The 25,814-nt window shown below is 36.6% G+C and overlaps 2 protein-coding genes across 4 annotated transcripts in view; one reads left to right on the forward strand and one right to left on the reverse strand.

Moving 5' to 3' along the window:
• Positions 1 to 3,554, forward strand: part of LOC127514143 (photoreceptor ankyrin repeat protein-like) — a 24,372-nt gene extending 20,818 nt beyond the window's left edge. For all 3 annotated transcript variants that reach the window (XM_051896624.1, XM_051896622.1, XM_051896623.1), the window contains one exon: positions 242 to 3,554. Coding sequence is in view for 2 of the 3 variants with exons in the window: in XM_051896622.1 (XP_051752582.1) it covers positions 242 to 441 (200 nt within the window). In the remaining variant the exon portion in view is untranslated. The remainder of the gene's footprint in view (positions 1 to 241) is intronic.
• On the reverse strand, positions 3,475 to 8,448 carry krt4 (keratin 4). The gene is made up of 9 exons (XM_051896625.1): positions 7,918 to 8,448; positions 6,016 to 6,224; positions 5,863 to 5,923; positions 5,648 to 5,743; positions 5,378 to 5,542; positions 5,165 to 5,290; positions 4,857 to 5,077; positions 4,678 to 4,745; positions 3,475 to 4,575 (listed from the first exon to the last, which is right to left on the reverse strand). Exons 1-9 carry the CDS (start codon positions 8,332 to 8,334, stop codon positions 4,430 to 4,432), a joined length of 1,509 nt encoding a protein of 502 aa, XP_051752585.1. The 5' UTR covers positions 8,335 to 8,448; the 3' UTR covers positions 3,475 to 4,429.
• Between the last annotated feature and the right edge of the window lie 17,366 nt (positions 8,449 to 25,814).

Genomic DNA, 25,814 nt, shown 5'->3' on the forward strand with positions numbered 1-25,814 from the left:
GAATAGTTCTTTTTGTCAAGACCCCTGTCATATCATATATTTTATTTTAGATAGAGTAGGTCACTTCTTAAGGACTGATATGCTGAGCAACATTTTAACAATGTTTTCTCATTGCCGCAATATTAATTTCCGCCACATTTGCAAGGTTCTTAGGTTTAAAATGGAAATGTTTTCCTGACTTTTTTTTTTTTTTTTTTTTTCCTATACTTTACTGATGTTCACTTCTGTTTGTCTTTTGCAGTATACAACCCTCCGGATCCGGTACCAATTGTAGTAGGTGTTCTTACAACTGTTACTGGAATAGCACTTATGACGTATATTTGTGTGTATAGAACCGCAACAGAAGAGGTACAGGGCCATGAATATCCAGCACATTCCCAGGACCCAGCAACAAATACTGAAAACCCAGATCACAATGTCTACATACCACAGCAACTGTAGGCCAAAGAAAAATCATTAATACCTTAAAACTGGTTTAACTTCACTATGGAAATTTACATTTTACATGATATATGAAATTTAATGAATGTTGAAAAACGTTGAGATTAATTTCGCAAAACATTTGTACAAAGGGCTCCTGAAAAGGTTAGTTAACCGTCTCATGCATGAATTATAAAAACCTCAGTCAGGATTTTTGTTGTTGTTGCTTTTATTGCTCTTAGGGCATGAAAAACAACAAGTTTTTAAAAACATTTTTCAAAGAGATTTTCAGATGTCCACAGTATGCGTTTTTGTTTTTATCTGAAGAGATAGTGTATTAAACATAATACAGTAATAACACAGTAATACTGTGTATTTAACAAGCCAACAAATAAAATTATATAAAATCATGTGAAAAATATAATACAGCTTAAATTATTGCAAACAGTTTGTTCCCATTCGACCAGCAAATGAAGAACTTCATACAAGTTGAACTTTGCGTGTGTTTGATATCAGAACATAAGGATGTGATTCCTTCAAAGATCTCTACAACCGGTGAAGGTACAACTGTGGAAACTCAAATCAGGCTATGTAGAAAATGCTCACGCTCCCTGCAATCAGAGTACATCAATTTACCCTTATTAGCTGATAATTCTAATTATGTTTTAAAATCGACAAATTTCTACTGTAGCTCTCCTCTCTGAGAAAACCTGAGACTAAAATCTACATTGATCTATTGATGTTTTCAGACGGAAAAACTAGCAATCAGGTGTTTTCAATCTCATCTGAAATGTGCAGAGTTGAGGGTAATGCATTACAATTAACATGCATTATGCAGTCAGATTACTTTTCTGATGAACGAGCAAAGTGACGCATTACAAGTAAGGTGCATCACATAATCAGAATACTTTTTTCATGTAACTGCAAATTACATTCTAATAACAAAAATACATTTATTTACAGCCAAAAAAAGTTACTGCAGCTTAAAGGGTTCATCCAAAAATGAAAATAATGTCATTAATTACTCACCCTCATGTCGTTCCACAGGGCGATTTCAAAACACTGCTTCGTGAAGCTTCAAAGTTTTACGAATCTTTTGTTTCGAAACAGTGGTTCGGAGCATGTATCAAACTGCCAAAGTCACACCCCCCATTGGTGAACCATTGAAATTTCGAAACACTTATGATGTAACAAAGCCTCGTTTACTGAAATCACGTGACTTTGGCAGTTTTATACACGCTCTGAACCACTGATTCGAAACAAAAGATTCGTAAAGCTTCAAAGCTTCATGAAGTTGAAATCGCCCATCACTAGATATTGTTGAATAAAGTCGTTATTTAGTTTTTTTTTTGGTGCACAAAAAGTATTCCCGTCACTTCATATCATTAAGGTTGAACCACTGTAGTAGCTTTCTGGGCTAATTATCTTGCTGGCAATGCAGGCCTCACTGAGCCATTGGATTTTATGAAAAATATCTTAATTTGTGTTCTGAACGAACAACATGAGGGTGAGTAATTAATGACAGAATTTTCATTTTTGGGTGAACTAACCCTTTAAGTATTTTCAAGAACAACGGTAACAGTAATAGTATGAATGAAACATAGCTAGTGATGCATGATGTCCAATTCAGTGTGATGATAGATGATTAATCAAAATTTCCTCCCAATCTAAAATAATACTTGGAAAATGTAGCAATGATATGACTCCTTAAATGTTATTTGATGTTACAACTTTTTTTTTTTTTTTTTTTTTTTTTGTGTGTGTGGCTGTCAACCATCTTGGTTTGTAGAAAAAAAAAATCCACAATCAACAGCTTGCCACTTGGTGGCAGTGTATAGGATAATAAACTAGTGTCCACTGTTGTGTTTTTTTTTTTTTTAACAAGACAAATATAAGACATTGTAATACATATCAGAGCACATAAACAAAGAGTAACAACAACAAAAAAAATAAATAATAATAAAAGAAAATAGGATAAAAAGTGCTACATATTATTAGGGCAGTTACATGAATTTGAAAAGCTTTAGAATTTGTATTGTTTTTATAAGCTTTTTGTTTTGTGATCTCATGTTCGAAAGTTTCAAAATATATTGTGAAATTGGTGTTAAAAGAAACCCTCATATATTACCTTTTTGAGTTATTTTTGTCTTATGAATATAAAACTTTGCCAAAATAATTAAAAAATATGGGTTTTGAAAACAAAGTAAAATGTCATGGGGTTCTAATGTTGTGGTTGATGTGTAACTATGCCATCAAAACCTATGCATATGCAAGAAAATGGCTTTTGGAATAGCTGTCCTCTGTAGTGACCTCTCTGCATGAAAGGGTTAAAAGAGAATATTTAAGACATCAACATCTGGCTTCATAAAGGAAAGTGGGACAAAGTTAATGTAGCTAAAATTATATCTTGAAAAATTAACTAACCTATAGACCTTATGTAGCCCCGCCCCTTTTCAGCGCTGCGCTCGTTGTCTTTTGACTACCGGTTTGTATTTCCACAGCGATCTTACGTATTTATGAATGAACTGCTCTTTTTAAAAACTTCTGGGTCTACTGACATTTGATAAGACATCTGCTTTAAACATTACAATGCTCACGATAACTTTAATTAACTCTACAACAAGTAAATCAACCTCACCAGCTAATTATTCTTCAACAGCGATGCCATAGAAATATACAGAGCTACCGCAAAAACGAAAGTTCAAAGACAATATTATAAAGATGGCGGCGCTTGTTTCTCTGGCACATAAGGTCTATAGAGTTTTAAGATGATTATGAATTAGAGAGTCTGTATGGTTGCAATAAGTTCTTTGCAAGATTTTAATGAATACTAATTGGGGGAGATGATAAAGTGAAGTGTCATCATCACAGTTTAAGGCCAACATAAGTGGATATATATCCGTTAAAATATCTTTTTCTATTTATAGTTTCTTAGTGGTTCCATTGTCTAATTTTAAGCCATATGCAGCTATTTGATGTTGAAACTGTCCATAATTGAAAATATTTCAAGGGACCCAAACAACAAAAGCAAAGAAAGACAAAGCAAGGCAAAAGTTGTGGTCTCAGATTTATTGTATTCAGATTTTAAGTTGGTGTCAAGTCAATCAATACAAAATAAATCTGGTTGAACATGATTTCAGTTTTGTTGCATTTTTCCATTTATAACAGGGATTGTAAAATATGCTCTGGAAGCAGTTGAATACTGGGGAAAGTATAAGGTAGTACAGTAACCACACAGTAACAACTGAAGCATTTAGCTTCCAACTTGGCAAGTACTCAAAGTTAAGGAGGGATGGTCCACAGAAATGTCATTGTGCCTATTTTTTGCTGTAACAGATCTCCCTTGAATGTGAGGTAACTGGACATTGGTAGCCCACAATTCATTGTCATCAGTTACAGGCTGTAGGTCATGTTTTATAGCAAATAGGTAAACTGACACTGACAGCCACTGCATGATGATAAAAGACATATTAGTCAACTAAAGTACAGCAGGGAGTTGTAACACAGCACAAAACATTCAACCAGGACTTTCAGGACCTGTATAGCACATCCCTGATCCAGTGAAACCATGGTACTGCTTGTGGTCATGCTAATGAAACTTGAAATCATATTGTTGGGAAAGGCCTAATTGGCTTCAGTGGTTTCTATGTGTATACATTTCATTCAAGTCTCTCTTTCCCCATACATACCAGTGCAGAAATAAAAATTCAGTGGCTGGGAGTATATATTCTTCATTAAATTCTTCCTGGTGTCATTTTAATGTAGTTGGGTTGATGATTTAAATTGGCAGTGACACCACCAGACAAAAGATGTGACCATCAACGCACAAAAAAACCTAAAACTTATTTTGTTTAAGAAAACATTGTCCTCATCTCCTCATTAACAGGGGATAGCTGTCTGGCTAAAATATAGCACCATAGATGGTTTGAGTTGTAAAAAGGTTTGAAGTGATCTGGTTGCAGGTAAGGAAGGTGGGAAGCTAGGTTGGGTTGGCTTGGAAGGCTTCTCTTTAATAGCGTCTTTGGCTGCTGACAGAGGTGACGCTGGTTTTGCTGATGGAGCTGCCACCGTATCCTGAACCACCACTGTATCCTGAACCACCACCGAATCCTGAGCCACCGCCATAGCCAAATCCAGCACCGCTACCAGAGAAACCTGCAAGAGAAAGAAGGTTCAGACACATATCCAACATGACCTGGAAAATAAGATTATAAGAAAGGTGGATTGATTTAGAGAGAGTGAACAAGATTTAATTACCAGATGACAGACTTCCTCCAGTGGACTGCTGCACATGAATGGTGGCTGAAGCTCCACCACTGGACAGTCTGAGTAAAGATGACAGATTTGCTTAGTTATGTTTTTCAACACCTAGAGGTTTGTCAGAAAGCTTTTTGAGAGTGTAAATATCAAAGAAACACTCTTTGAACACTTCCTACCTGCTCTCCTCTCCTTCCAACAGCTTCCTGTAGGTGGCGATCTCAATGTCCAGGGCCAGTTTGACGTTCATGAGCTCCTGGTACTCACGCACCTGGCGGGCCATGTCTTGCTTGGCCCTCTGGAGAGCTTCCTCAAGATCCTTGATGCGAAGCTTGGCATCCTTCACTGCCAGCTCTCCGCGCTCCTCAGCCTCAGCGATCTGAGCCTCCAAGTTGGCACGCTAAAATGACAACAACATACACAAAGTCAGCTTTTTCACATAAACAGGGTGTTAAATATTTTTCTATCAATCCTTGCTCATCATTACCTGTCCCTTGACGGCATCAATCTCATTCTGCAGGCGGGCGATCATGCGGTTGAGTTCAGCAATCTCAGCCTTGGTTGAGCGGAGGTCCTCACCGTACTGACCAGCAGAGGACTGCATCTCCTCAAACTGTAACACAAATTGAGACAAATGAGCACTTGCGTAGCCACAGATGAGGTGAGCTTCAAGAGTTGAGCCTGTAAGAGCTTGACCAACCTTCTGTTTGTACCAGCTCTCTGCCTCGGCACGGCTGCGGTTTGCAATGTCCTCATACTGAGCACGAACTTCAGCAACAATGGAGTCCATATCCAGGTTTCTGCTGTTGTCCATCTCCACAATAACTGATGTGTCCTTGATCTGAGACTGGAGCTCACGCAGTTCCTACAAACATAGACCAAACAATTTGTACATTGCCTGCCATGACAAAGCAACAGTACTATATGTTAAGTAGTTTTGGTTGGCCAAACACAACAGAATTGAACTTACAGCCTCGTAGACTGCCCTGAGGAAGTTGATCTCATCTTGAAGAGCATCAACCTTGGCTTCAAGCTCAACCTTGTTCATGTAGGCTGCATCAACATCCTGAAAATAAATGAGAGGACATTCATTAACCTATTGCTATCACAAAAAAAAAAAAAAAAGATTAATGCAGTGAAAAAGGGAGGCAAGAAAACAAAACAGAAAAAACAAATAGTCCTTACCTTCTTGAGCAGGACAAACTCATTCTCTACGGAAGCACGCTTGTTGATCTCATCTTCATACCTGTTAAGAGACGGGAAAATGTGAGTATATCAATTCTGTTCTCAGTGTTTGCCGGTTAAATTATTCACCTTCAAAATTACAACTTTACTCACTTGTTCTTGAAGTCCTCAACCAGGCCCTGCATGTTCTTCAGCTCTCCTTCCAGCTTGATCTTCTCATTTCCCAGGCCATCGAGCTGTCTGCGCAGGTTAGAAATGTAGGCCTCAAACATGGCGTCGATGTTAGAGCGGGTGGTGGTCTGTTCTTGGAGGAGACTCCATTTTGTCTCCAGCATCTTGTTCTGCTGTTCCAAGAAGCGCACCTGAGGGAAAAAAGAGAGAGAAATTAGTATTTTGTCTGTTTGTTTTAAATGATTTTCACTGTCAAGCTCCTGAATTTGGGGTTAAACATGTAGTTGAGGAAGATTGCATTCTGAAAATGAATGAATAAATGAATGAATGAATGAAGTGGATTGGTGGTTTTGTCTGGCTTGTATGACTCCTTTGTAGTGCTGGCTCTTTAAGTCTCTTTGTGTATGCTTTCTGGAAGCATTGTTTAAGGGAATACAAATGGTCATGAGTCATTTTAGCAGGCATTTTCTTTCTGCAGGGTGGAGTGAAAGAAGGGGGAGGGGAAGGTGAAGTGGACTAACTGGGTGTGGCAGTGCTGCACACCAGCTACATAGGCTGGAAAAAACTTTCAGTAATGACCTCGCCCCAAACCTGCATTGCTTCACAGATAAAACAGTAACATCAGAGAAACACGACATACCTGCCACACCCTAAGGCAGGTTTTGTCTCTGGTCTTTGGAGATCAGCCATACCTGACAGCACCTGTCTAGCTAGTAATCTACTAAATCTGATGTCTTTACACTTTTTTTTTTTCTAAATGTCTGCAGTATGAGTGGATCCTAGAAATATTAATGCCATTTTCCTCAATACTTCTTGATTTAATTATCTTAAATGAACAATAACTTACATTTCCCTGTTATCTTAAACCTCAGAAAAGGTTCAAAGGCATTTATTGGCATAATCTTTGACCTGCTAGCAAGTTATAAAGCAGAGTAAAAGTTTGGTGCATCTTGTGTCTATGGCCCAGATGACTCATCCAGGTCACACACACTTCGTATTGCAAATTCTCCCACAGGCACTAAAAAATAAAGGTGTGTGTGTATGCAGACTACATGCCCTTGGGTGTGCCTTCTGTCCACATTTGCTCAGAAAGTTATGAAGTGTTTGTTTGCAGCCAAATATGGGCGTAACATACAGCTGACTAAAGCTTTTTTTTTTTTTTTTTTTAAACAAGAGAGGCTGAAATAAAAATGCACAGCACAAATGGATCAAAATGACTATCAATTTCACAAGCTGTGTGATTTTTTTGTGGTGTAATAAAGTCTAGACTTTGGACTACACACACACTGGTTACTTGTAGCACTCTCTATGTAGTGTGTATCTACTGTATGACTCACATGGTTGCTAGGTTATTACCTAAACTCCACCCATATTTGGATAGCCTCAGTCATGGGGGTTTTTTGAGGACTTTTTTCCAAGGCTAAAGCAATACTAAGAGAGATCTAGTACAAATGGTTTAACATTTGTAAAATTTACATTAGCTTATTAGCTGAACGTTACTACTACTTGTACTGCCCAATTAGTAAAGATAGTACCACACAGGCCTGTGGTGTAAGCAGATAAAATTAAACTTATCTCAAACTCATTTTTTACAACTAAGAAAAAAGCTTAGCTTGCAGATATGCTTAAAGAATGCTGTTGTGCAAGGGACAACATATTCACTTAATTTTTTTTTTTTTACAGCTGCAAGCTATTATGGTGTGTAGTAATACTTAAGGCATCCAGTGTTAAGAGCCACTGGTTCAAAGGTCATACTTAGTAATAAAATGAAAATTCTGCATTTGAATGCACTACAGGCACTGTAGTGCACTATATCATTTTATATATTTGCATAAAATGTAAAAGACATCTCAATATAAGAGAGAACAAATGCATAATACTCACTTTGTCAATGAATGAGGCGAAGCGGTTGTTGAGGGTCTTGATCTGCTCTTTCTCCTGAGTGCGGACAGCCTGAATTGTGGGGTCAATTTCCAGGTTGAGGGGGGCCAACAGGCTCTGGTTGACTGTTACAGCAGTGATGGGAGCTGCAACGAAGCCCATGCCTCCACCGAGACCTCCACCGTAGCCTCCACCATAGCCTCCACCCATGCTGCTGCTGCTGAAGCTGTAGCTGCTGCCTCCAGCACCGAACCCTGCACCGAAGCCTGGGCCGGCACCCACGCCAGATCTCCTGACAGAGCTGACCCTGGTAGAGCCGACGGGAACTGCATACGCTGACTGGCTGGAGTAGCTCTTCCTGATGGAGCCACCGCCGCTGCCACCACCAATGCTGTAGCTGACAGTCCTGGTGCTTGTCATGGTGCCTGTGTCTTTCAGTTGCTGAGAAGGAGGTACGAGAGTGCTCTCTGAGAGAGGAGTGGAGTGGAGGAGGTTGCTCAGAAAGGAGAGTCAAAGTCCCTCTGTGTGTCTCTCTGCAGCTGGCTGACCAATTATATACACACACTGAAGGGGGGGGGTTGGGGGCGGAGCCACTTCTTCACACACATACACTCACTCACAGATTCACTCTCACACACACCCTACCTGTTAGACAGGTACAGAGAGAAAGTGGCAAGATAAATGCTGTCACACCCAGCCCCAGGCTTTGCCCCTGGTGGACAGAGAAAATGTGAGGAGAGGCAGAGACTTGAGGACAGACATTCCAGTAGAAACTTAAAAATTCAGAAAAGACAGTGCAGCTCTCACAGTCTGCCAGCGGGTGTGTGTCTGCCTCAGTATCTGGTTGGCTGGGCAGCCGTAGAGCGTGAGTTAACCTCTACTCTTTTCAGCAGGGTGGGGCACATAGCGACTTTCACATTTATGAATGGCCTTTTTCCATCTACTTTTGCCAGTGTTTGGAACTGGCAGGGCCTTTTCCCCCCAAGAGATGAAGAGGTACATTGTTGAGATTTACAAGGGAAAAAGAACAGCAAGCAGGGTTTCCGTCAGTATTGGTACTGGAAAATGTGCGCACACGCTTCTGCACAGTAGCGCTAGCGGCTAATGCAGCTAATGCGTTTTATGGCTCTAAACACCATATGTGTGTACATATTAGTGTGTGTGTTTGAGGTGGAGCAAAGTGGTGTGATAGGGCTGGGGAAAAGCAACAGCGAGAAAATTTGCCACAAAAGTACAGTACACTTCATTCTACCTTTAAACTTCAACATTCCCACGCATAATACGCCCTGTATAGTCAGACCATTTCTCATTTCCAGTTCAAGCCAACATGATAAGCCAACAGTTGGGTGTCACAGCCACCACTGATGGGCATTTCATAGTATTACACAATCGTCTACAACCATCCTGAGACTATGATAGTATAAACCAGGTGTGAAAGGTGTGAGATCATAGTACAGCAATCATTACTTTGTACAAGTGTTTGTGATGAGTAATAAGCTCTAGCTGTGTCTTTGGCTATGGTGTGCACAAGCTTCTTTAAAGACGTCAGACGGGAAGGAAAGGCATGAAAATGCATGTCCGGGCTGGATCTCCGGTACATTGTGGTGAAAGTTTACTGTAGCAAACCATTACAGTAATCAGACGAGGGTTTGGCTGGAGACTGTAGGATATCTGCAGGATTGTGTGCAGACTCGTCCATGACTTTATGGAAATTATTCATGTGCACGTATTAGTGTGCAAACATGTTTGCAAGTTTAGCAGATCTTAAGTTAAGGTGTATAATGCATATTTTCCGATTTGCTCCAGTAAAATAACAGGGCTTGGCACCTTGGAATTATTGCAATGCAGTAAGCACCCACATTTGCATTGGTAGTATTGTGAAAAAAAAATATGCAAATATTTCTGTAGCATGGTTGACCAATATTTTTGTACTAAATAATATGCACATAAACACACACATGGGGAATTATATAGAACACAAATTAGCATTTATCTATGTACTAAAGTGGCATGTTTGATGATGAGAGATAAAGATCTGAAGCATCTGGCACATTCCTAGTTTAAAAACTAATGACAAGAATGGACACACCCCAACTGACTTATTACACTAAAATAAAGCTTTATAATACTAAAAAATGTATGGATTAACATATGCATATGCATAGATTAGACCCACACTTGAATACTTTTTTTTTTTTTCAATGCAGTTTTATTTCAAAAAGAGCAGTTCAGATGTGTTCATCACACATTCACCACAAAAAGACTGTAAACTATGCAGCCAGGCCAGCTGTCAGTCACAAGGGTGGAATCATTTTCAAATGAGCACCGTATTTGCAGATCAAACAGTGGCAGTACAGAACAAAATATCTTCTGATATGTATTTTAATGGCACCCTATAGTCTAGATCTGATAAAATGAAGCTGAAATCTTGTTTTTAATCCTATTAAGTCTAGTCGTAGTAGTATCTCTGAAGGGGATTAACAAGAGAAACATACAAAACACCTGTCTGCATTTTAAAAGCGTGCAAAACAAAAGTCAATAGAACAAAAACACAACTGAACGGCACATTCAATAATCTGAATTTTTAATAATGCATGTGGGGATGGGGTGTTATTATCTTTTCATTTTCCTATTCATAGATGATACATTCAGTACTTTGAATATCCATTTCAAACCACTTTGAAAAAGACTCGTTATTTTAGGTTTTCTTTCACTTTAAGCATTTCTGGATTGTATATCAATAATTACTTTAAAACACCACAGTCAAATCTTTGAAACTGATCACTAAAAAATATCAAGAACAGAAAATTGAGACTGTTAAATGTTGCACACCAGGATTTATGGGACTTTTAGAAACATGTCCACTTGCCTAGTTTGTGGTATGTGTAGTTGCTGTGGTATGTGTAATTTGCATATAAGTCTGCCTTAAAGCTACAGGGCCAGAATCAGCAGCAGTTTTCTTTCTTTCTTTCTTTTCATTTTGTTATACATGCTCCATTTAGTAAATAGAAAATGTCAAGCCTGGGCAAGAGGAGAGTTGCTCAGCACTCTAGAATATATAGTTTACACAATGTTTTCTAAGTAAAAGGTGTCTATTTTGAGGTATGCTGAAATAAAGTTCATCATGCCAAAACAGCATTGTTTTGTAAAGACTTATTTGGAACTTAAAGAGAAACATCAACAGACTGGATCCAACTCATATTTACTGCATAAAGTGAATCCGCCCAGCTTCGTACCCAATATGCAAAACTAAATAAATTTAGATCTCAGGTTTCTATTCTAAAAGTTCAGATAATGAAACCAGTTGGGTCTGTATTTCCAGATTATGGAGGATAGATTGAAACCCACTCCCACGGTTTGCTACTACACTTGTCCCAGCTCGGCATGATTGACCTTCTTAAGAAGCGCTGAATAAAATGTCACTAATCGCACACATTCCATCCACCCAAAGGTACTATTGTCAAACCTTTTCTTTTGAAGGTCATCATGATATGTACCAGATATTTCGTGCACATGTGATAATGTTAAAAAAGTTATACCTAATAATATAAAAACACCTACACAAAGGTACATCATGCATGCGCACAAGCCTTTTCTTGCAACACTCATCATGACTATCAGTGTGTTTGCAATCTACCAGAAAAAAATGTAAAAACATAATAAAATCAATTTCATTTTCACTAAAAAGTAAATTTTAGTTTGTGGTTGTTATTTAGGTTAAGTTGGTGGGCCTATTTCCAGATATCATGTCATTAAATATCTACAATAGAAATGGTATAAAGCATTTCGTTTATCATGACTATGTGTGCAGCACTGAGGCAAAATACTTTTCTATCTACTCAATGTTTATTTTATTTTCTTCCCTATTTGATTTGTTTTTTGTTTCAAAGGCCAAGGAGTGGAAAAAGGGTATAAACATCTCTGTCTCTACATGCCTCTTTTCTCCTCCCTCTCCTGTATGCCTTCTTATAGTGGATGGGTGTTGGTTTAGAGAACTTAGAGTAGCTCATTCTGGAGAATCTCATTACTCACAGTCAGTGAGTTGCTGACTTCTGAAAATGCTGTGAACCAGCGTACCTTGAAACAATGTGGGTGATCATATAAACAGGCACAATCATATTTGTCTGCCAGTCAACAGAGCCGCTTTTTATGGGATTCAGGCACACCCATAATCTCAACAGATTTACTACTGAACTCAATAAAGATTAGAAAAAAACATTGCACACACATACACAAGTTGGGGAGGCCAGGTTCAGATATATTTTGAAGGTTTGGATTTTTAACCTTACACATATTTATGTTAATCAAATCCATGGTTTTACATTTTGGCTGTTTTTTTTTTTTTTTTGTATGTTTTATGCTTAAATGTTGATGAAAATCCAATAATAATATTTGTGGACTTTTTTATTTTAAAAAAGCATTTTGGAAAAGGTGGAATTTTTTTTTTTAGACTTTCGATTTTAAGATACAGCCTATGACCTACAGAAACTAAGTAAATCTTCCCTTAGAAATTTAAGACTTTTTGTTTTAAGAGCTTTTCTGACATTTATACACCATTTCAAAAGACCACTGAATTAAAAACAGCTGGAATGGTTAGGCAATGAAATTTGACCAAAAGACATTACATGACAAGGTTCACTTTTTTCACAATATGTGATTCATTCTATAAAAATGCACAAGATAGACACAGGGAAGAACAGAAATAATAAAAAAGAGAGATTGGGATGGATATTTATAAGTGTTTGAATATTATTGCAGCTCCAGGCAGGACATTAAGACTTTATGAATGAATGGATTCGCTTTAATACAGATACATCAGTTCGTTGCCAGTAGCTCATGGCCATTTACTACTCACTTAGATATCATTACTACAGACAGCAATTACCTACTTGTTAAACATCATGTTGAGCAATTAGTCATTCATAAAGTCAATTCTGTTTTCAAATAAAACAGGTTCTGAGCTGCCCATAGACAAGACAAGGTAGACAAGACAAGTTTAAGCCTAAAAAGGCACAGTTTAAAAATTAAGTAATAAAATATAATAATACCTAAGAGAAAAGGCCTTATACTTGACAGCAGGTGCGGTTGGCTGGTGTGCAGCCGAGATAAACAGAACACAGCTCAAAACATTAGCACACAGATTAGATGACCAAAGTTGGTTTGTATGTTCTCTATAACTTTTCTTTGAAACCCCCCCCCCCCCGATATTTTAAACAAATAACCTTTCAATAAACATAATGAATTTCACTATTTTTGGCAATAAATACTTTTTTTTGTGACCGCCGAAAAATTATAATGAAATATTTTTGCCCTAATTCGTCATGTGCAGATCCGTTTTTTTTTTTTTTTATTCAAATCCTTGGTTTTTAATTTATACTTTTTTTTTAATAATAATAAAAAAATCATAAATGTTTCAAAAACCTAAATTTTTATTTAATTTAATTCAGCATTAGCATTTCTATAACAATTTGTCGTAAACATACCATAATACAATATTTATGATTTATCTGTTGATTGCAACATTGGGATAAGCTCCAACATTGAACAAGCAGTTTGGAAAATGGATAGATGGATGAATGTTGCTTGCAAAATAAATAAATAAAATAAATGAATAAATAAAATAAAATAAAAAATTTACTTTCAAATTTACTTTTTACTTTACTGTCAATGGAGAAAGAAGTTTTCTGGCCCAGATGGTGTAGTTATGGCATACCAGCAGGATCTACAGCACCCACACGCTACAAGATAATAGGGCCGCTTTTAGGCACAGTTCTCCCCTGCCCTTCCGACAAGTAAGGTCCAGGTGTTGTGTAATATTCAGTTCCTGTGAAAAAATGTTCCAGAGGGTGGAGTATACATGAAAATATTAATGATATTTCCTCTGTTGTGGGCGTGGTCTCGAGACAACGTGCAAATGAATGGAACCGATTAATGCACGCTCCCCAAATCGCAGGTTGTTTAATGGATTATTTCAAAAGGTAATGAAGATTCAGTGTTAAGCATTAACTGCAACAGTTCACATTTTCAAGTAATTTTCAAAAACTATTTTTTAAAGGGGTGGTATAATGCCACTTTTACAAGATGTAAAATAAGTCTCTGATGTCCCCAGAGTGTGTATGTGAAGTTTTAGCTCAAAATACCCTACAGCTCATTTTTTATAGCATGTTAAATTTGTCACTTTTTGAGGGTGAGCAAAACTCTCAGTTTTTGTGTGTGTCCCTTTAAATGCAAACGAGCTGCTGCTCTCAAAAGCGGAGTTTCAGGAGCTCGTGTTAGCATTTAGCAGCTCCGATTAATGTTACCTCACTGAAAATGTCAGAAAATGTTCAGCCTTTTATGTTCAAAACGGAGTCGGACAATGATGGAGAGACTCAAGAAGAAGTGACAACATTTTGAATGCAACAGGACGTTTCTGAATGGTTAGTTGATGAATTTATTTAGCTGATGTGGAGTTAACTATCTTAAAGTCATTAATTAGCATATTCTGTCATGATAATCTATAAATTACTAGTTTGGGAACTGTTGTAAGATGCTTACAAAGCCAGAAAATATATGCTGCATGAAGACAGAACAGTTATAGGTTAGTTTTATTATGGTTATAACTTGTCATTTTGTCATCTTGCTTTTATAACATGCCATTGCATTTGTGTTATGTACTGTATTGCAATAACATGGCCTCACCCCCTTTGTTGCGTGTTCTCGGGGGCGGGGTTTATGTAAATTCTAGGGTTAGTGATGTCACCAACCCGGGAAGATGCTCTTTGTAGTCCCTGCCAGCCCTTTGTTGTTGTCTTTAAACAGAAAATTCTTTAAAAGAAAATATCTCCGTTTGCATTGAACTTTGAGCGCTTTAACTTTGCAGATACTGTTTATGCTCAAGCAGCAACATTATACACTAACTAAAGTTAAAAAAGTGAAATCGCAATGAACCACCCCTTTAAAAACTACATTTTTCTGTTAAAAGCAGTCCAAACACTATTATCGCCATTTCTTCTTGCTGGTCGTCCGCCATGTTTGTTTACTCTAAAGTCACGTTTGATTGCGAGAGATTTTGCGAGATTTAGGCTACGTCCACACAAAGCCAGAGCTTACCCTATCCGATCTTTTTTTTTTTCCTCTTCTCAAGAAATATCTGCATACACACGAAACCACTGAAATGACTCACAATGATGTAATATACATGCCAGATCAGTATATGGTGCTGTAATTCTGCAATAGAGATACACTAAAAACAAAAAATAAGACTTGGAGCTTGCGCATAAACCTTGCGCGCTGTATACAAACTTTAGTAAAGCTTCGAAATAAAGCTTTATTTTAATAAAGCTTTAGGCTCTGTAGCTTCTGCAGCACTGAACACAGACCGCCTTGGTCTAGGAGACTTGCTAAACTATATTGTCTAGTCTTGACAGTCTTTTATGTAGGGATGGAGTCAGAGAGATGAAGTCAGAGAAGGACGGCTGGGTGGTGGACAATTGTTGATTTCTACATCACTAGTGGATACAGTCATATTTTCCCATCATATAGTAATGGCGCTATAATCCAGGAGTTAACAGTGACATAACCACAGAATGTTTTTCCCATGGAAGTGCTTCTCTTTTCTAAAATTAGTTTTTAATTCCTATTTTGAAGTGTTAGCATAAAGCAGTCAGATCACATTTATTTACAAAGGATAAAATATCTTAGACTTTTACTTGACTCAACAGTCAGAAGAGGGTATTCCTTTAGCATTTACTATTGTTTTTGTTTTTCAGTGCCTAGCAACCATGGAGTTTATGACGAAGACTTCCCGTCCACAGTAACACAGTAAGCTTTGATTCAGTCCTGCTCACCATTTGATTCATATCATATGCTCCATTCATAATAAACGCACAGTAATTGTACTGCTGTAGCTTCATTTTACTTTATAAATTATGTTTGTCTCTCTTTTGCAATATAGACCCATATTTTTTAAGTGAGTCATTGTTTTCCTAAGTTATATACACACGGAGATAATTACCACAGCAGTCTTCTTATGCAACCCCAGCCTGTGAGTCTTTCTAGCTCCACCTTTTTCTCTTAAAGGGGGTGGGATTCCTGCTACAACTACACAAAATCACAAAAGAAAAAAAAAAACTCACACTTCAGCTCACTTGCAGGTTTTTTCTGTTAGTTATACATTAATGTGTGGGGGGAATTATGTGGTATTCTGGATCTAAAACCATTGTTTCCACTTGTCTATTCCAAAGACAATTTCCATGGCAACATACAGTCATAATTCACACACACCCCTGGTAACACATGCCAACTGTAGCCAAGCACTTTCACCATAGAAACCTCACAGTAGATCATATAAACTCTAGCTTTTCTTTCCCAATGCCACTGAACCATCTGCTGCTTGTTATCTACTTCGTCTGATCTGTTGCACTCATATTTGTGCATACACATTGTTCTTATTACTTTTTGACATTCTCCATCCTTTATTTCAGTCTTTAGTTACCCATTTATTCATAACTCTGTTAAAGGCTGAAATCTGATAAGATGCACAATGGATCTGTCAATCAAAACTAACGCAAGAATCCCAAATATGAACTTTTTAATCCACTTTACTCCTTTCATTTTTGGTCATTTCTTTGGACTAATAAAGGCTGGTGCAATTACTATATATTAGAATAATGTCATACTAAAATGAATAATTGGGAGCACAAAAATTATTGTTAAAAAAAAAGTAATAGGTATGAAAAAATGAACAATTTTACAGCATTTCTAATCGAAATTAAAGCTAATTTCTACATATACTAATACATTATTAACAGTTCAAATGATATAAATTAACATTATTATGAAGGAACATGAATGAATGAACAATATTTTTTAAATCACTGTAATGTTTTATTCTAAGAACATTGCAGAGTGAGAAGCTTGGATGAGAAATAGTACTTAATGTAATCATTTTGAGTCCATATCAATGAAACTGTTGATTTCTTATCCACAAAACAAGCTCTTTAAATGACATAATTACATAATTACAATGGCAGTGGACCGTTTTTGTAGTAACCTCACATAGCAACCCACACTAACCAGTCATATGTGATTCTTTCAAAAGTGATTGTATCTGTAGATGTGTATCTAAACATGTAAAAGTGACATAGAGTTATACCTAAAGTGACAAGTTAGTGAATGTTCAATCCACAGGGCCTTGAGGGTGTGGATCATACCATGCTGAGGCGTTTCTCAAGCTTATCTCTTTGTGAGTGCAGTCATCCAAACACATAAAATGTGGGTGGGGTCGAGGGGCTTACCAACCAGTTTCGCTGTTGTAGTTTGTGGTCTTAGAATTTGATGAATCTTTTCGATCTTTATTTCTTCAGATATTGTATATCAAAAAAAATTATACTATTTATCAAACTCATATGTGTCTATACAATAATCAAAGATTTAACCCCCTTATCACCCCTGTTATGAGGGTATGTGTTTGGACAAGTGCACACTCCCTCCACACACATCTACACCCATACTGGTTACACTTGCCTTTATGGGACACTGGAAGCTTGATTAGCTGACAGGCCTGGAACAAAGCCGCCACTGTCTCAAAGATAGACAAGTGTGAGGATTTACCGCTTCTGGCAGAGGGAAATGTCACTAAATAAGCTCCTTCAGGTTTCAGCAATGACAACTAAGAAAACTAAGTGAACTTAAGTACACATGTATATACATGCATCAGTGCAAATACTGCATGAAGTAGCTGTCACAAGACGGCTTATGTATCTTAAAGGGATAATTCACCCAAAAATTCACCCCCTGTCATCATTTACACTCTCTCAGGTTGTTCCAAACCTATATAAATTTTTTCGTTATGTTGAACACAAAGGAAGATATTTTAAAGAATGTGGGAAACTGAACAGTTGGCACCATTGACTAGCATAGTATTTTTTTTTTTTTTTTTTTTTACTACTATGGAAGTCAGTGGTGCCCCAAAGCGGCCTGGTTACAAACTTTCTTCAAAATATCTTCCTTTTTACAGGTTTGGAACAACTTGAGGGTGAGTAAATGATGACAGAAGTTTAATTTTTGGGTGAACTATCCCTTTAAAGTGTGTCTGTTTAAAAGTTATACAAGTCGTAGATTAAAGTATTAAATATTTTCTGGGAAACAAAACAAAACAAACAACACCTAATGTTACATTCCAAACCTTTATTCTTCCACCCATGCAAAAAAAAAAAAAAAAAAGTATAAGGTCAAATTACAGTAATATTGAATATGCTGGGAGTGTCTACATTCTCTGTGTTGTGCACCTTGATCTATACTGATCTGTCAGACTCCACAAGTGCCCACATTATACAATTTAGTATGATTTGTAAAGTTTTCCTCACAGGGACTGCAATTTTCTGCTCACAAGGTCAAAAAATTCAGGTTTTACTATTCTTGTGGGGACATTTGGTACCTGGACCACACACACATACATGGATAAACAGCTCTGGCAGGCTTGCAGCAGCAGTCTTGTGTTGAAAACACACTGACCTCATATACATATGCATGTTCAAAGGAATGTTCCATTTACCTTACTCCATAGAGTAAACACACACCACTAGCCATAATCATGTTTAATAAACATGATGTTATCCAGAATGACTTAAGAATGATCACTTAAGTGTTCAAAAAAAAAAAAAAAGTGACCTTTTGTGCAAAGGAGTTCATATGGCCAATGTTACAAATTTGAATACATTTGATTAGTAACCAAGATTAGCACAGAATTGCATCTTCATCGCTTTTTTTTAACCCTAAAACCTTCTGCTTGTTTTATAAGTTTAATTTGAATGTTTAAAGGTTTTTTTTTATTATTAAAAAAGGATCACATTCAGCTCTTGTTTATTTCAAGGTTTATATGTGATCTGAAACTTTTAGACCACACTACATGCATTATCTGTGCCTACAACCTACAGTATTTTTAATCACTGCATTCACATGAGTGAATTTTGCAGTACACCCTTGCAGATTTGTAAATAAATGGGCAGAAGCATTAAATAAAATAAATCTAATGCAACTGAAACAGTCCTAAAACCAAGAAAACTTTGAACCAGTCATTTCAGCTCCTTGGTTTGTTGGTTTCTCAAGTTTCTTTCCAGTATCAAGTGGCTCTTAACACCTAAAAGGAGCAAATGATTGTGAGAATTTGAGGAGAATAGCTGAAATAGCTACTTTCATTGTTTAGCACAGCTTAAGAATGAGACACACCTGTCAGAAATATCCATCAGCTTATGCAAATAAAGAGTATGAGAGTGAGAAAGAAAAAGGGGGTGTGTTTAATGTGCCCCTGCAACCAAAGTAAAAGGAATGCAAGCACAGCAAACCTGTTACTCAAGGCCCTAAGCGTAAGAAAAACAAAAAACAAAAACAAAAAGGCAAAACAAGAATCCATAAATTCAATTTCTCTGCTAGGAGAAGCAGAACATTAACAATAGAATTTTCAAATGTTCATAAAATGCTTTTGCCTCTGTGTGAACTTGCAAGCTACCTGTTCTGCAGACAAACCTCAGTAGTTTTTCATGAATACTTCCAAAAGTTTTAAGAATTATGCATTTCCCTTATTAAATCTGTAGACAGAATAGGACAATTGAGAGCAGACGGGAAAGTGTCAAGACATCTGGTTGAATTCACACCTGCATCAATACAAATATGTTCTGCCCACTGTGCAATGGCTCTAAAAAATTGCCCTGAAAACACTTTTGCATCCAAAAAATAGTCCCCCTATAATTGCATTCATAATTTATTTAAATATGTACTGTTAAAAGAATGAAGATGTTATCTGTATACGTATGGCCAAAGGAGTTAAATACCAGCATGCCAGTAAACATTGTGCAAATTCATTATGTAAAGAAAATATGCTTGTTTTGTCTTTCAAGAATGTTTCAGGGGGAGGGGGAGAGGAGGTACAATATGTACATTTAACAACAAGTTCTGTCAAAACTTTAATGAGGGCCCTTCATGCTGAAGAAAACTTGCTCTCTTTCTCTCTCTCAAACACACACACACACACACACACACACACACACACACACACACACACACACACACACACACACACACACACACACACACACACACACACACACACACACACACACACACACACACACACACACACACACACAATACATACTATAGAGAGTTTTGGGACCGTAGCAGAGTTCACACAAACGTGTTTATACTGTCAAGCACTTACAGTTCGTACACAATTATGTAACAACAGACAAGATATATAAACATAGTCAAAAAGTAGACTATAAGTGGCCTTTCTGCACACTGACCTCCTGCCCTAGATCAAATATGTTGTAACCTGTGTATTGCAGGTTCACATTTGTGAATGTTTATCAAAGTGATAGATTAAGAAAGAGGTAAACAGGTTTGGATTGCTGTCTGCAATGGAAAGGCAAATTCCCACCTGGGCTTCCAGAGAAGTTACAATTGTCAAATGTTTTCACATACACTTTAAAAGGGAGATTTTAGTTTGACTAAGGCAATAATTCACCTTTATAAAATGCCATTTAAACACTTTTGTCCAACTAAATTTGTACCCATGCATTTTTTTTTTTTTTTGCGAATTTGGACTAACAGGACTGAGATAAAAACTCAGCTTTGTCCAGAAAACACGTTAATCATAATAGTTGGTCTTACTTTGTGCGCATGCTCCAAAAGACACATGTGATGTGTGACGTCACTGACGTAAATTCAAACAAACATTCAATTAGATGCTGTATCATGTTTTCTAGGAAAGAGAAATGAACACTGTAGCTCGACTATATGCAAAAACCTGCAGCATTTGTAATTATGCATGTAAACGTACTTATTTACAAACTGTGAAACTACTACTGTAAAAAGTGCTGTGAAAGTATGGCAGATACAGCCAGAACTATGTTGTAATTTAAAGGTGGAGATGCAGTTGTGGAGAGGGAGGGATACCGCAAGAATTGTCCAAGGAACGAGGAAAGCCGCTGTCAAATATTTTTCCGTATTGTGATTGGCTGAGATGAAGTAAACATGCTACTACTATAAAAAAACAGATCCAAACAACACACTCCATTTGCGCATGTTGGTGCAGGTTGCACGTGTATGTATGCGTCTTTTGCAATTTTATGCAGTTTATGTGTGTGCATGCAAAAGTGAACTGTTACTCGAGTTCATTTTGAAAATAAAATTTTTTTAAAAATGTTTTTTAACTCACAAATGTAGGCTACAGCAGGTTTATTCAGCAAAATTTAATGAAGAAATAGATTATATAAATAGATAAAAGATTAAAACAGCACACTTTCACTTTATAATGAAGTCTGACATTATGCTGCATGTTTTTGGCTTTAAATGGTTTATACACATTATAAGTGTTTCTAATATAGGCCCATGTTAAACTAAACATCAACAGTAACTACTAAGTATGTTTTTATGCAAACCATTGGAAAAACACGACTGTGGCGACTGTGGTGATTTCTGCAAACACTGTTAACCAGGGCCGTCCTGAGCATGGGGCGGGGCCCATTTTGAGTTAGCGGAAGCTACGTTGCTTACGTTATTTCTTGCACATTAGATACTTGTCCAGTACTTTCCAGTGAGACATGTCTCCGCCACTGCACTGAATATAAAAAATAAAGGTAATTGCGACTTTTTATCTCATAATTCTGACTTTTTTCACGCAATTGCAAGTTTACATCTCACACTTCTTAGAATTGCGTGATATAAACTCACAATTGCAATGTATAAAGTCGCAATTGGGTGTTATAAAGTCAGAATTGTGATATATAAACTCGCAATTCTGACTTTTTTCTCCGAATTCCCAGCAAACATTGGTCCGACGGGTGACGGCAACGCCGTGTCCCTGGCCAAAAATAGTTGTGGTAGGTAGTATACATGTCTACAATTCTCTGGGATTGCATGTACAGTTGTTACTTTGACTTTTAGCTGTGTAGTTCAATATATAAATAATTAATTGATTGATTGATTGATTGATTGATAAGATAACTTGGCGTCCGTTCAAATTTCATTTTGGAGCTATTTTTCAACCATGACGGGACGTGTCGGATGGACGTCTTTTCAACAGTCATTAAACGTCCAAATGTTTGCTGGGTTGTGAGTTTGTATCTTTCAATTCTGACTTTATAACACACAGTTGTGAGTTATAAAGTCAAAATTGTAAGATATAAACTCACAATAGCAAGAAAAAAAAGTCAGAATTGTGAGAAAAACGTCAGTCTTTTTTCCCTCAGAATTGGACTTTATTACTCACAATTGCACGTTTATATCTCACAATTGTGAGAAAAGAAGTCAGAATTGTAAGATATAAACTCGCAATTGCGAGAAAAGTCAGAATTTCAAGATAAAACTTGCAATTGCGAGAAAAGTCAGAATTGAGAGAAAAAAGTCAGAATTGCGAGTTTATATCTCACAGTTCTGACTTTATAACTTAATTGCGAGTTAATATCTGAACTTGCAATTTGAGAATTGTGAGAAAAAAAGTCAGAATTGTGAGATATAAAGTCGCAGTTATCTTTTTTTTTTTTTTTTTTATATTCTCTGGCGAAAACAAGCTTCCATAGTGAGTGGCACTCAAAACCACATTCAGTTATATGAATGATAATCTGGCAACAATTTATTACGTCAGTTGTTTTATCACGGCAGATCAGAAATGTCTGGTGAGTGTCGCTAAATGGTTAAATGGTTAATGTTCTGCATTTGCAAATAACTTACCCTCCCCTAAACCTATAAGTGATAGTTTTAACAAAAGCAAACATGAAATAAAAATGACATCATGCTATTTTAGCTTGTTTCTACAAGTCTTTGAGCTCTTTTATCTTGACTCACTTTTCAAAGGAAACAAAAATTAAGTGCTGTACCACATGAATTACTGAAGAAGTGTTTTTACTATGTCAGAAAAGCCATAGGCTATAGGCTATATGGAGCTGGTATTGTGGTGCAAATATTGGAAACTGCAGTGAATTGTATGTAGATTTTTTTTCTTTTTCTTTTCTTTTTTCAAAAATGTAGGTAGAAGCATATTTTTCCAATGGCCACTAATGATATGTTGCAGCTATTCCAAATAAACAACCTAGGCCTACTCTGCATGTGTTTACACTGTAAAAAAAAAAAAAAAAAAAGAATTGTTGGTTTAACTTAAAAAAGTAAGTTACCTGGTTGCCTTAAAAATTTTGAGTTCATTGAAATTAAAAATTTGAGTTAATACAATGAAGGCAATTGGTTTAATCAACAGAAATTCTAAATATTATGTTATCTGAACCACATACATTATTTAAGTTGATTTGACAAAAGAAAAATTTTCTGATAACAAATCATGAAAATATTTTTTTACAGTGTACACACATCTTTTGTAAAACGTGCTTACTTACTCAATAGACTGTTGCATAATATATGTAACTAGAGACCTTGATAACCAAAAAATTTTTAATTAAATTCTTATCCATAAATGTGAAATGAAATTCAGGAGCAATATGTGACAATATGTGCAGATGTAGGAGGCTTATGGAGAGGCTTGACCAGAGCATCAGCCCTGTAATCCCTTGAGTTTCTGTTGGTATATGCAAAAAAGTATCAGCCTGTTGAGGCCTGCACAGAAAAAGAGAGAATGTCATAGAGTGAAAGAAAGAGAGAAGGTTTTTTTTAACTCCTTGACAGGAGATTATAAAAAAAATACTATGATAAATCAATAAAAGGGAGGAGTGAAAGGTCAAACAAGGAGAAACTAGAACAGATTGCAGTCATTGATCGCAGAAAGCCAGAGTGAATAAAGGTGTTGCAAGAGGGGGTGGGGGAAGGAAGATATGAATCTTAGGGGACTGGTTTGTTGGGTGTGTTTTAGGTGTGGATCAACTCAGGAATAAGGTTAAACACCTGGGGCCAACATGTGTCAACATTTGTCACCAAAATCACGCATCCACTGAGCTGTTATGTGTGGTATTTTCTACAAGAGTTTAATACATTTTTCTTACCTCACCTTGCAGCTCATTATACCTTTTGGATAACAAACCATGGAAAACAATACCTGCCATAACTGCTTTTAACTCAATGTAGTAATAACTTCTAAATAACTGCACAGCTGGAGTTAATGAGTGCACATAAAACCAAACATAATAGCTCTGTGCATGTTGTGGCAAGACTTGAGAAATTCCAGTGCACTTACCTATTGTGACTTGTCCCCACCACAAGGACAGTTTCTATCAATGTCAGTATCTTTAGCTAAATACATGGGTGCATACATAAATATACATAATACATACATATGATCTTTTAATAGATTTGTGGAAGTAATTGGTTATTTGTAAAATAATTACAAAAGTATTGAAAAGATTGTGAAGGATTAGCCTAGGTTAGTCCGGTCTGAGCAGTTTAAGTTTTACACCAGTTCATAGGTGTGGAGTCTAAATTCCCTTACGACTGCAGCCCTCATAGGGCAGTGTTAGCTAAAGGGGAGGAGACGCTGTCATAAATGCAGTTATTACTACTCACAGAGTTGCAGATATCACAAAAACAGTCAGAATTGTGAGATATAAAGTCACAGTTTTCTTTTTTTTATTATTTCTTTTTTTTATTCTGTGGCGGAAACAAGCTTCCATAGTGAGTGGCACTCAAACCGCGTTCAGTAATATGAACGATAATCTGGCAACAATTTATTACGTTAATTGTTTTATCATGGCAGATCGGAAATCAATGTCTGGTGAGTGTCGCTAAATGGTTAAATGATTAATGTTCTGCATTTGCAAATAACTTCTCACTTACATTAAACCCTCCCCTAAACCTAACCGATAGTTTTAACAAAAGCAAACATGAAATAAACATGCAACCATGCTATTTTAGTTTGTTTCTACAAGTCTTTGAGCTCACATACATGCAGATATCACATTCGCATTAAAATAATCACCAACATTAATCTGTGCAAGAGCATTTTTTTATTAAAGTTTGAGTTAAAAGAGCAAGCAATTGATTGATTTTTTCTGAGATAATCTAAGCATTTCCTCCCTCTCTCTCTCTCTCTTTTAAATGTATTATTAATGTTCTTGTCATTTGAATTTGGGTCTTTTCATTTTTTTTCCCCTACTCATTTTTTTTTTTTTTTTTTTTTGTAGCATTATTATTTGTTGCTGCATCAGCCTGGACTCTCTTGAGTACAAAAATAAAGTTTCTAAATTTACTAAATTTAACACATTTTAAAAGTTAAAAACTCTTGGTTACTTTTTTCTATGAACAACCCCTCCTGTTGGTTTAGAATAGAAGTGCCATCAAGGTTCACCTTCAATCAGGCAAATTCAAAGTAAAAATGCTGAACAGCAGAGATGTAAAAGCTCAAAGAAAGTAGTTTTATGTTGTTTCTTTGCATGTTTTTTTATATAAACGACTGAAGGGGTAGATACAATTTTGACCACTTAATTTTTACTGTCAATCAGTGTCACCATAATTTTGCCAAGTAAGACATGTTCCTGGATCAACATATTTTGTTGATCCTGGAACAACATTCCTGTCTGAAAATTTAGTTCTAAACCAATAGAGTGGTGCACGTATGATGTCACTTTGTAGGCCAATTTAGCTACTTGTTAGCAACCGCCTTTTTCAAGACATGTAACAGCTTGAGTGGGGTAATACTGATGTATTTTATGTCGTAGAATAAAACGTGAAAGTGTCTTGAGCTTGTGTTCACCACAGATCTTATTTCAGTCATTTAACCAAAATCCCATTCAAAAAAAACCCATTGACTTGGGGACAATGGAACCGGAAGTGCTAAAATGCTAATTCATTTCCGTGTTTTGGCCTACAAATTGATGTCATACCTGCACCACTCTATTCTTACCCCTAAATCTACACATAACTTATCCTTAAAATCAGAGGGAAATGATAGGTGAATGACACTGACGTAGAAGCACCTAACC

This window comes from Ctenopharyngodon idella, chromosome 6, assembly GCF_019924925.1.
Source record: "Ctenopharyngodon idella isolate HZGC_01 chromosome 6, HZGC01, whole genome shotgun sequence".
NCBI classification, from domain to species: domain Eukaryota; kingdom Metazoa; phylum Chordata; class Actinopteri; order Cypriniformes; family Xenocyprididae; genus Ctenopharyngodon; species Ctenopharyngodon idella.

Coding starts and splice junctions, on each gene's coding strand:
- krt4 (XM_051896625.1), bottom strand. CDS start 8,334: ATGACAAGCACCAGGACTGTCAGCTACAGCATTGGTGGTGGCAGCGGC. Junction 5,744..5,862: donor AGTTTGTCCTGCTCAAGAAG/GTAAGGACTATT, acceptor ATTTATTTTCAG/GATGTTGATGCAGCCTACAT. Junction 5,291..5,377: donor AGAGCTGGTACAAACAGAAG/GTTGGTCAAGCT, acceptor TTTGTGTTACAG/TTTGAGGAGATGCAGTCCTC.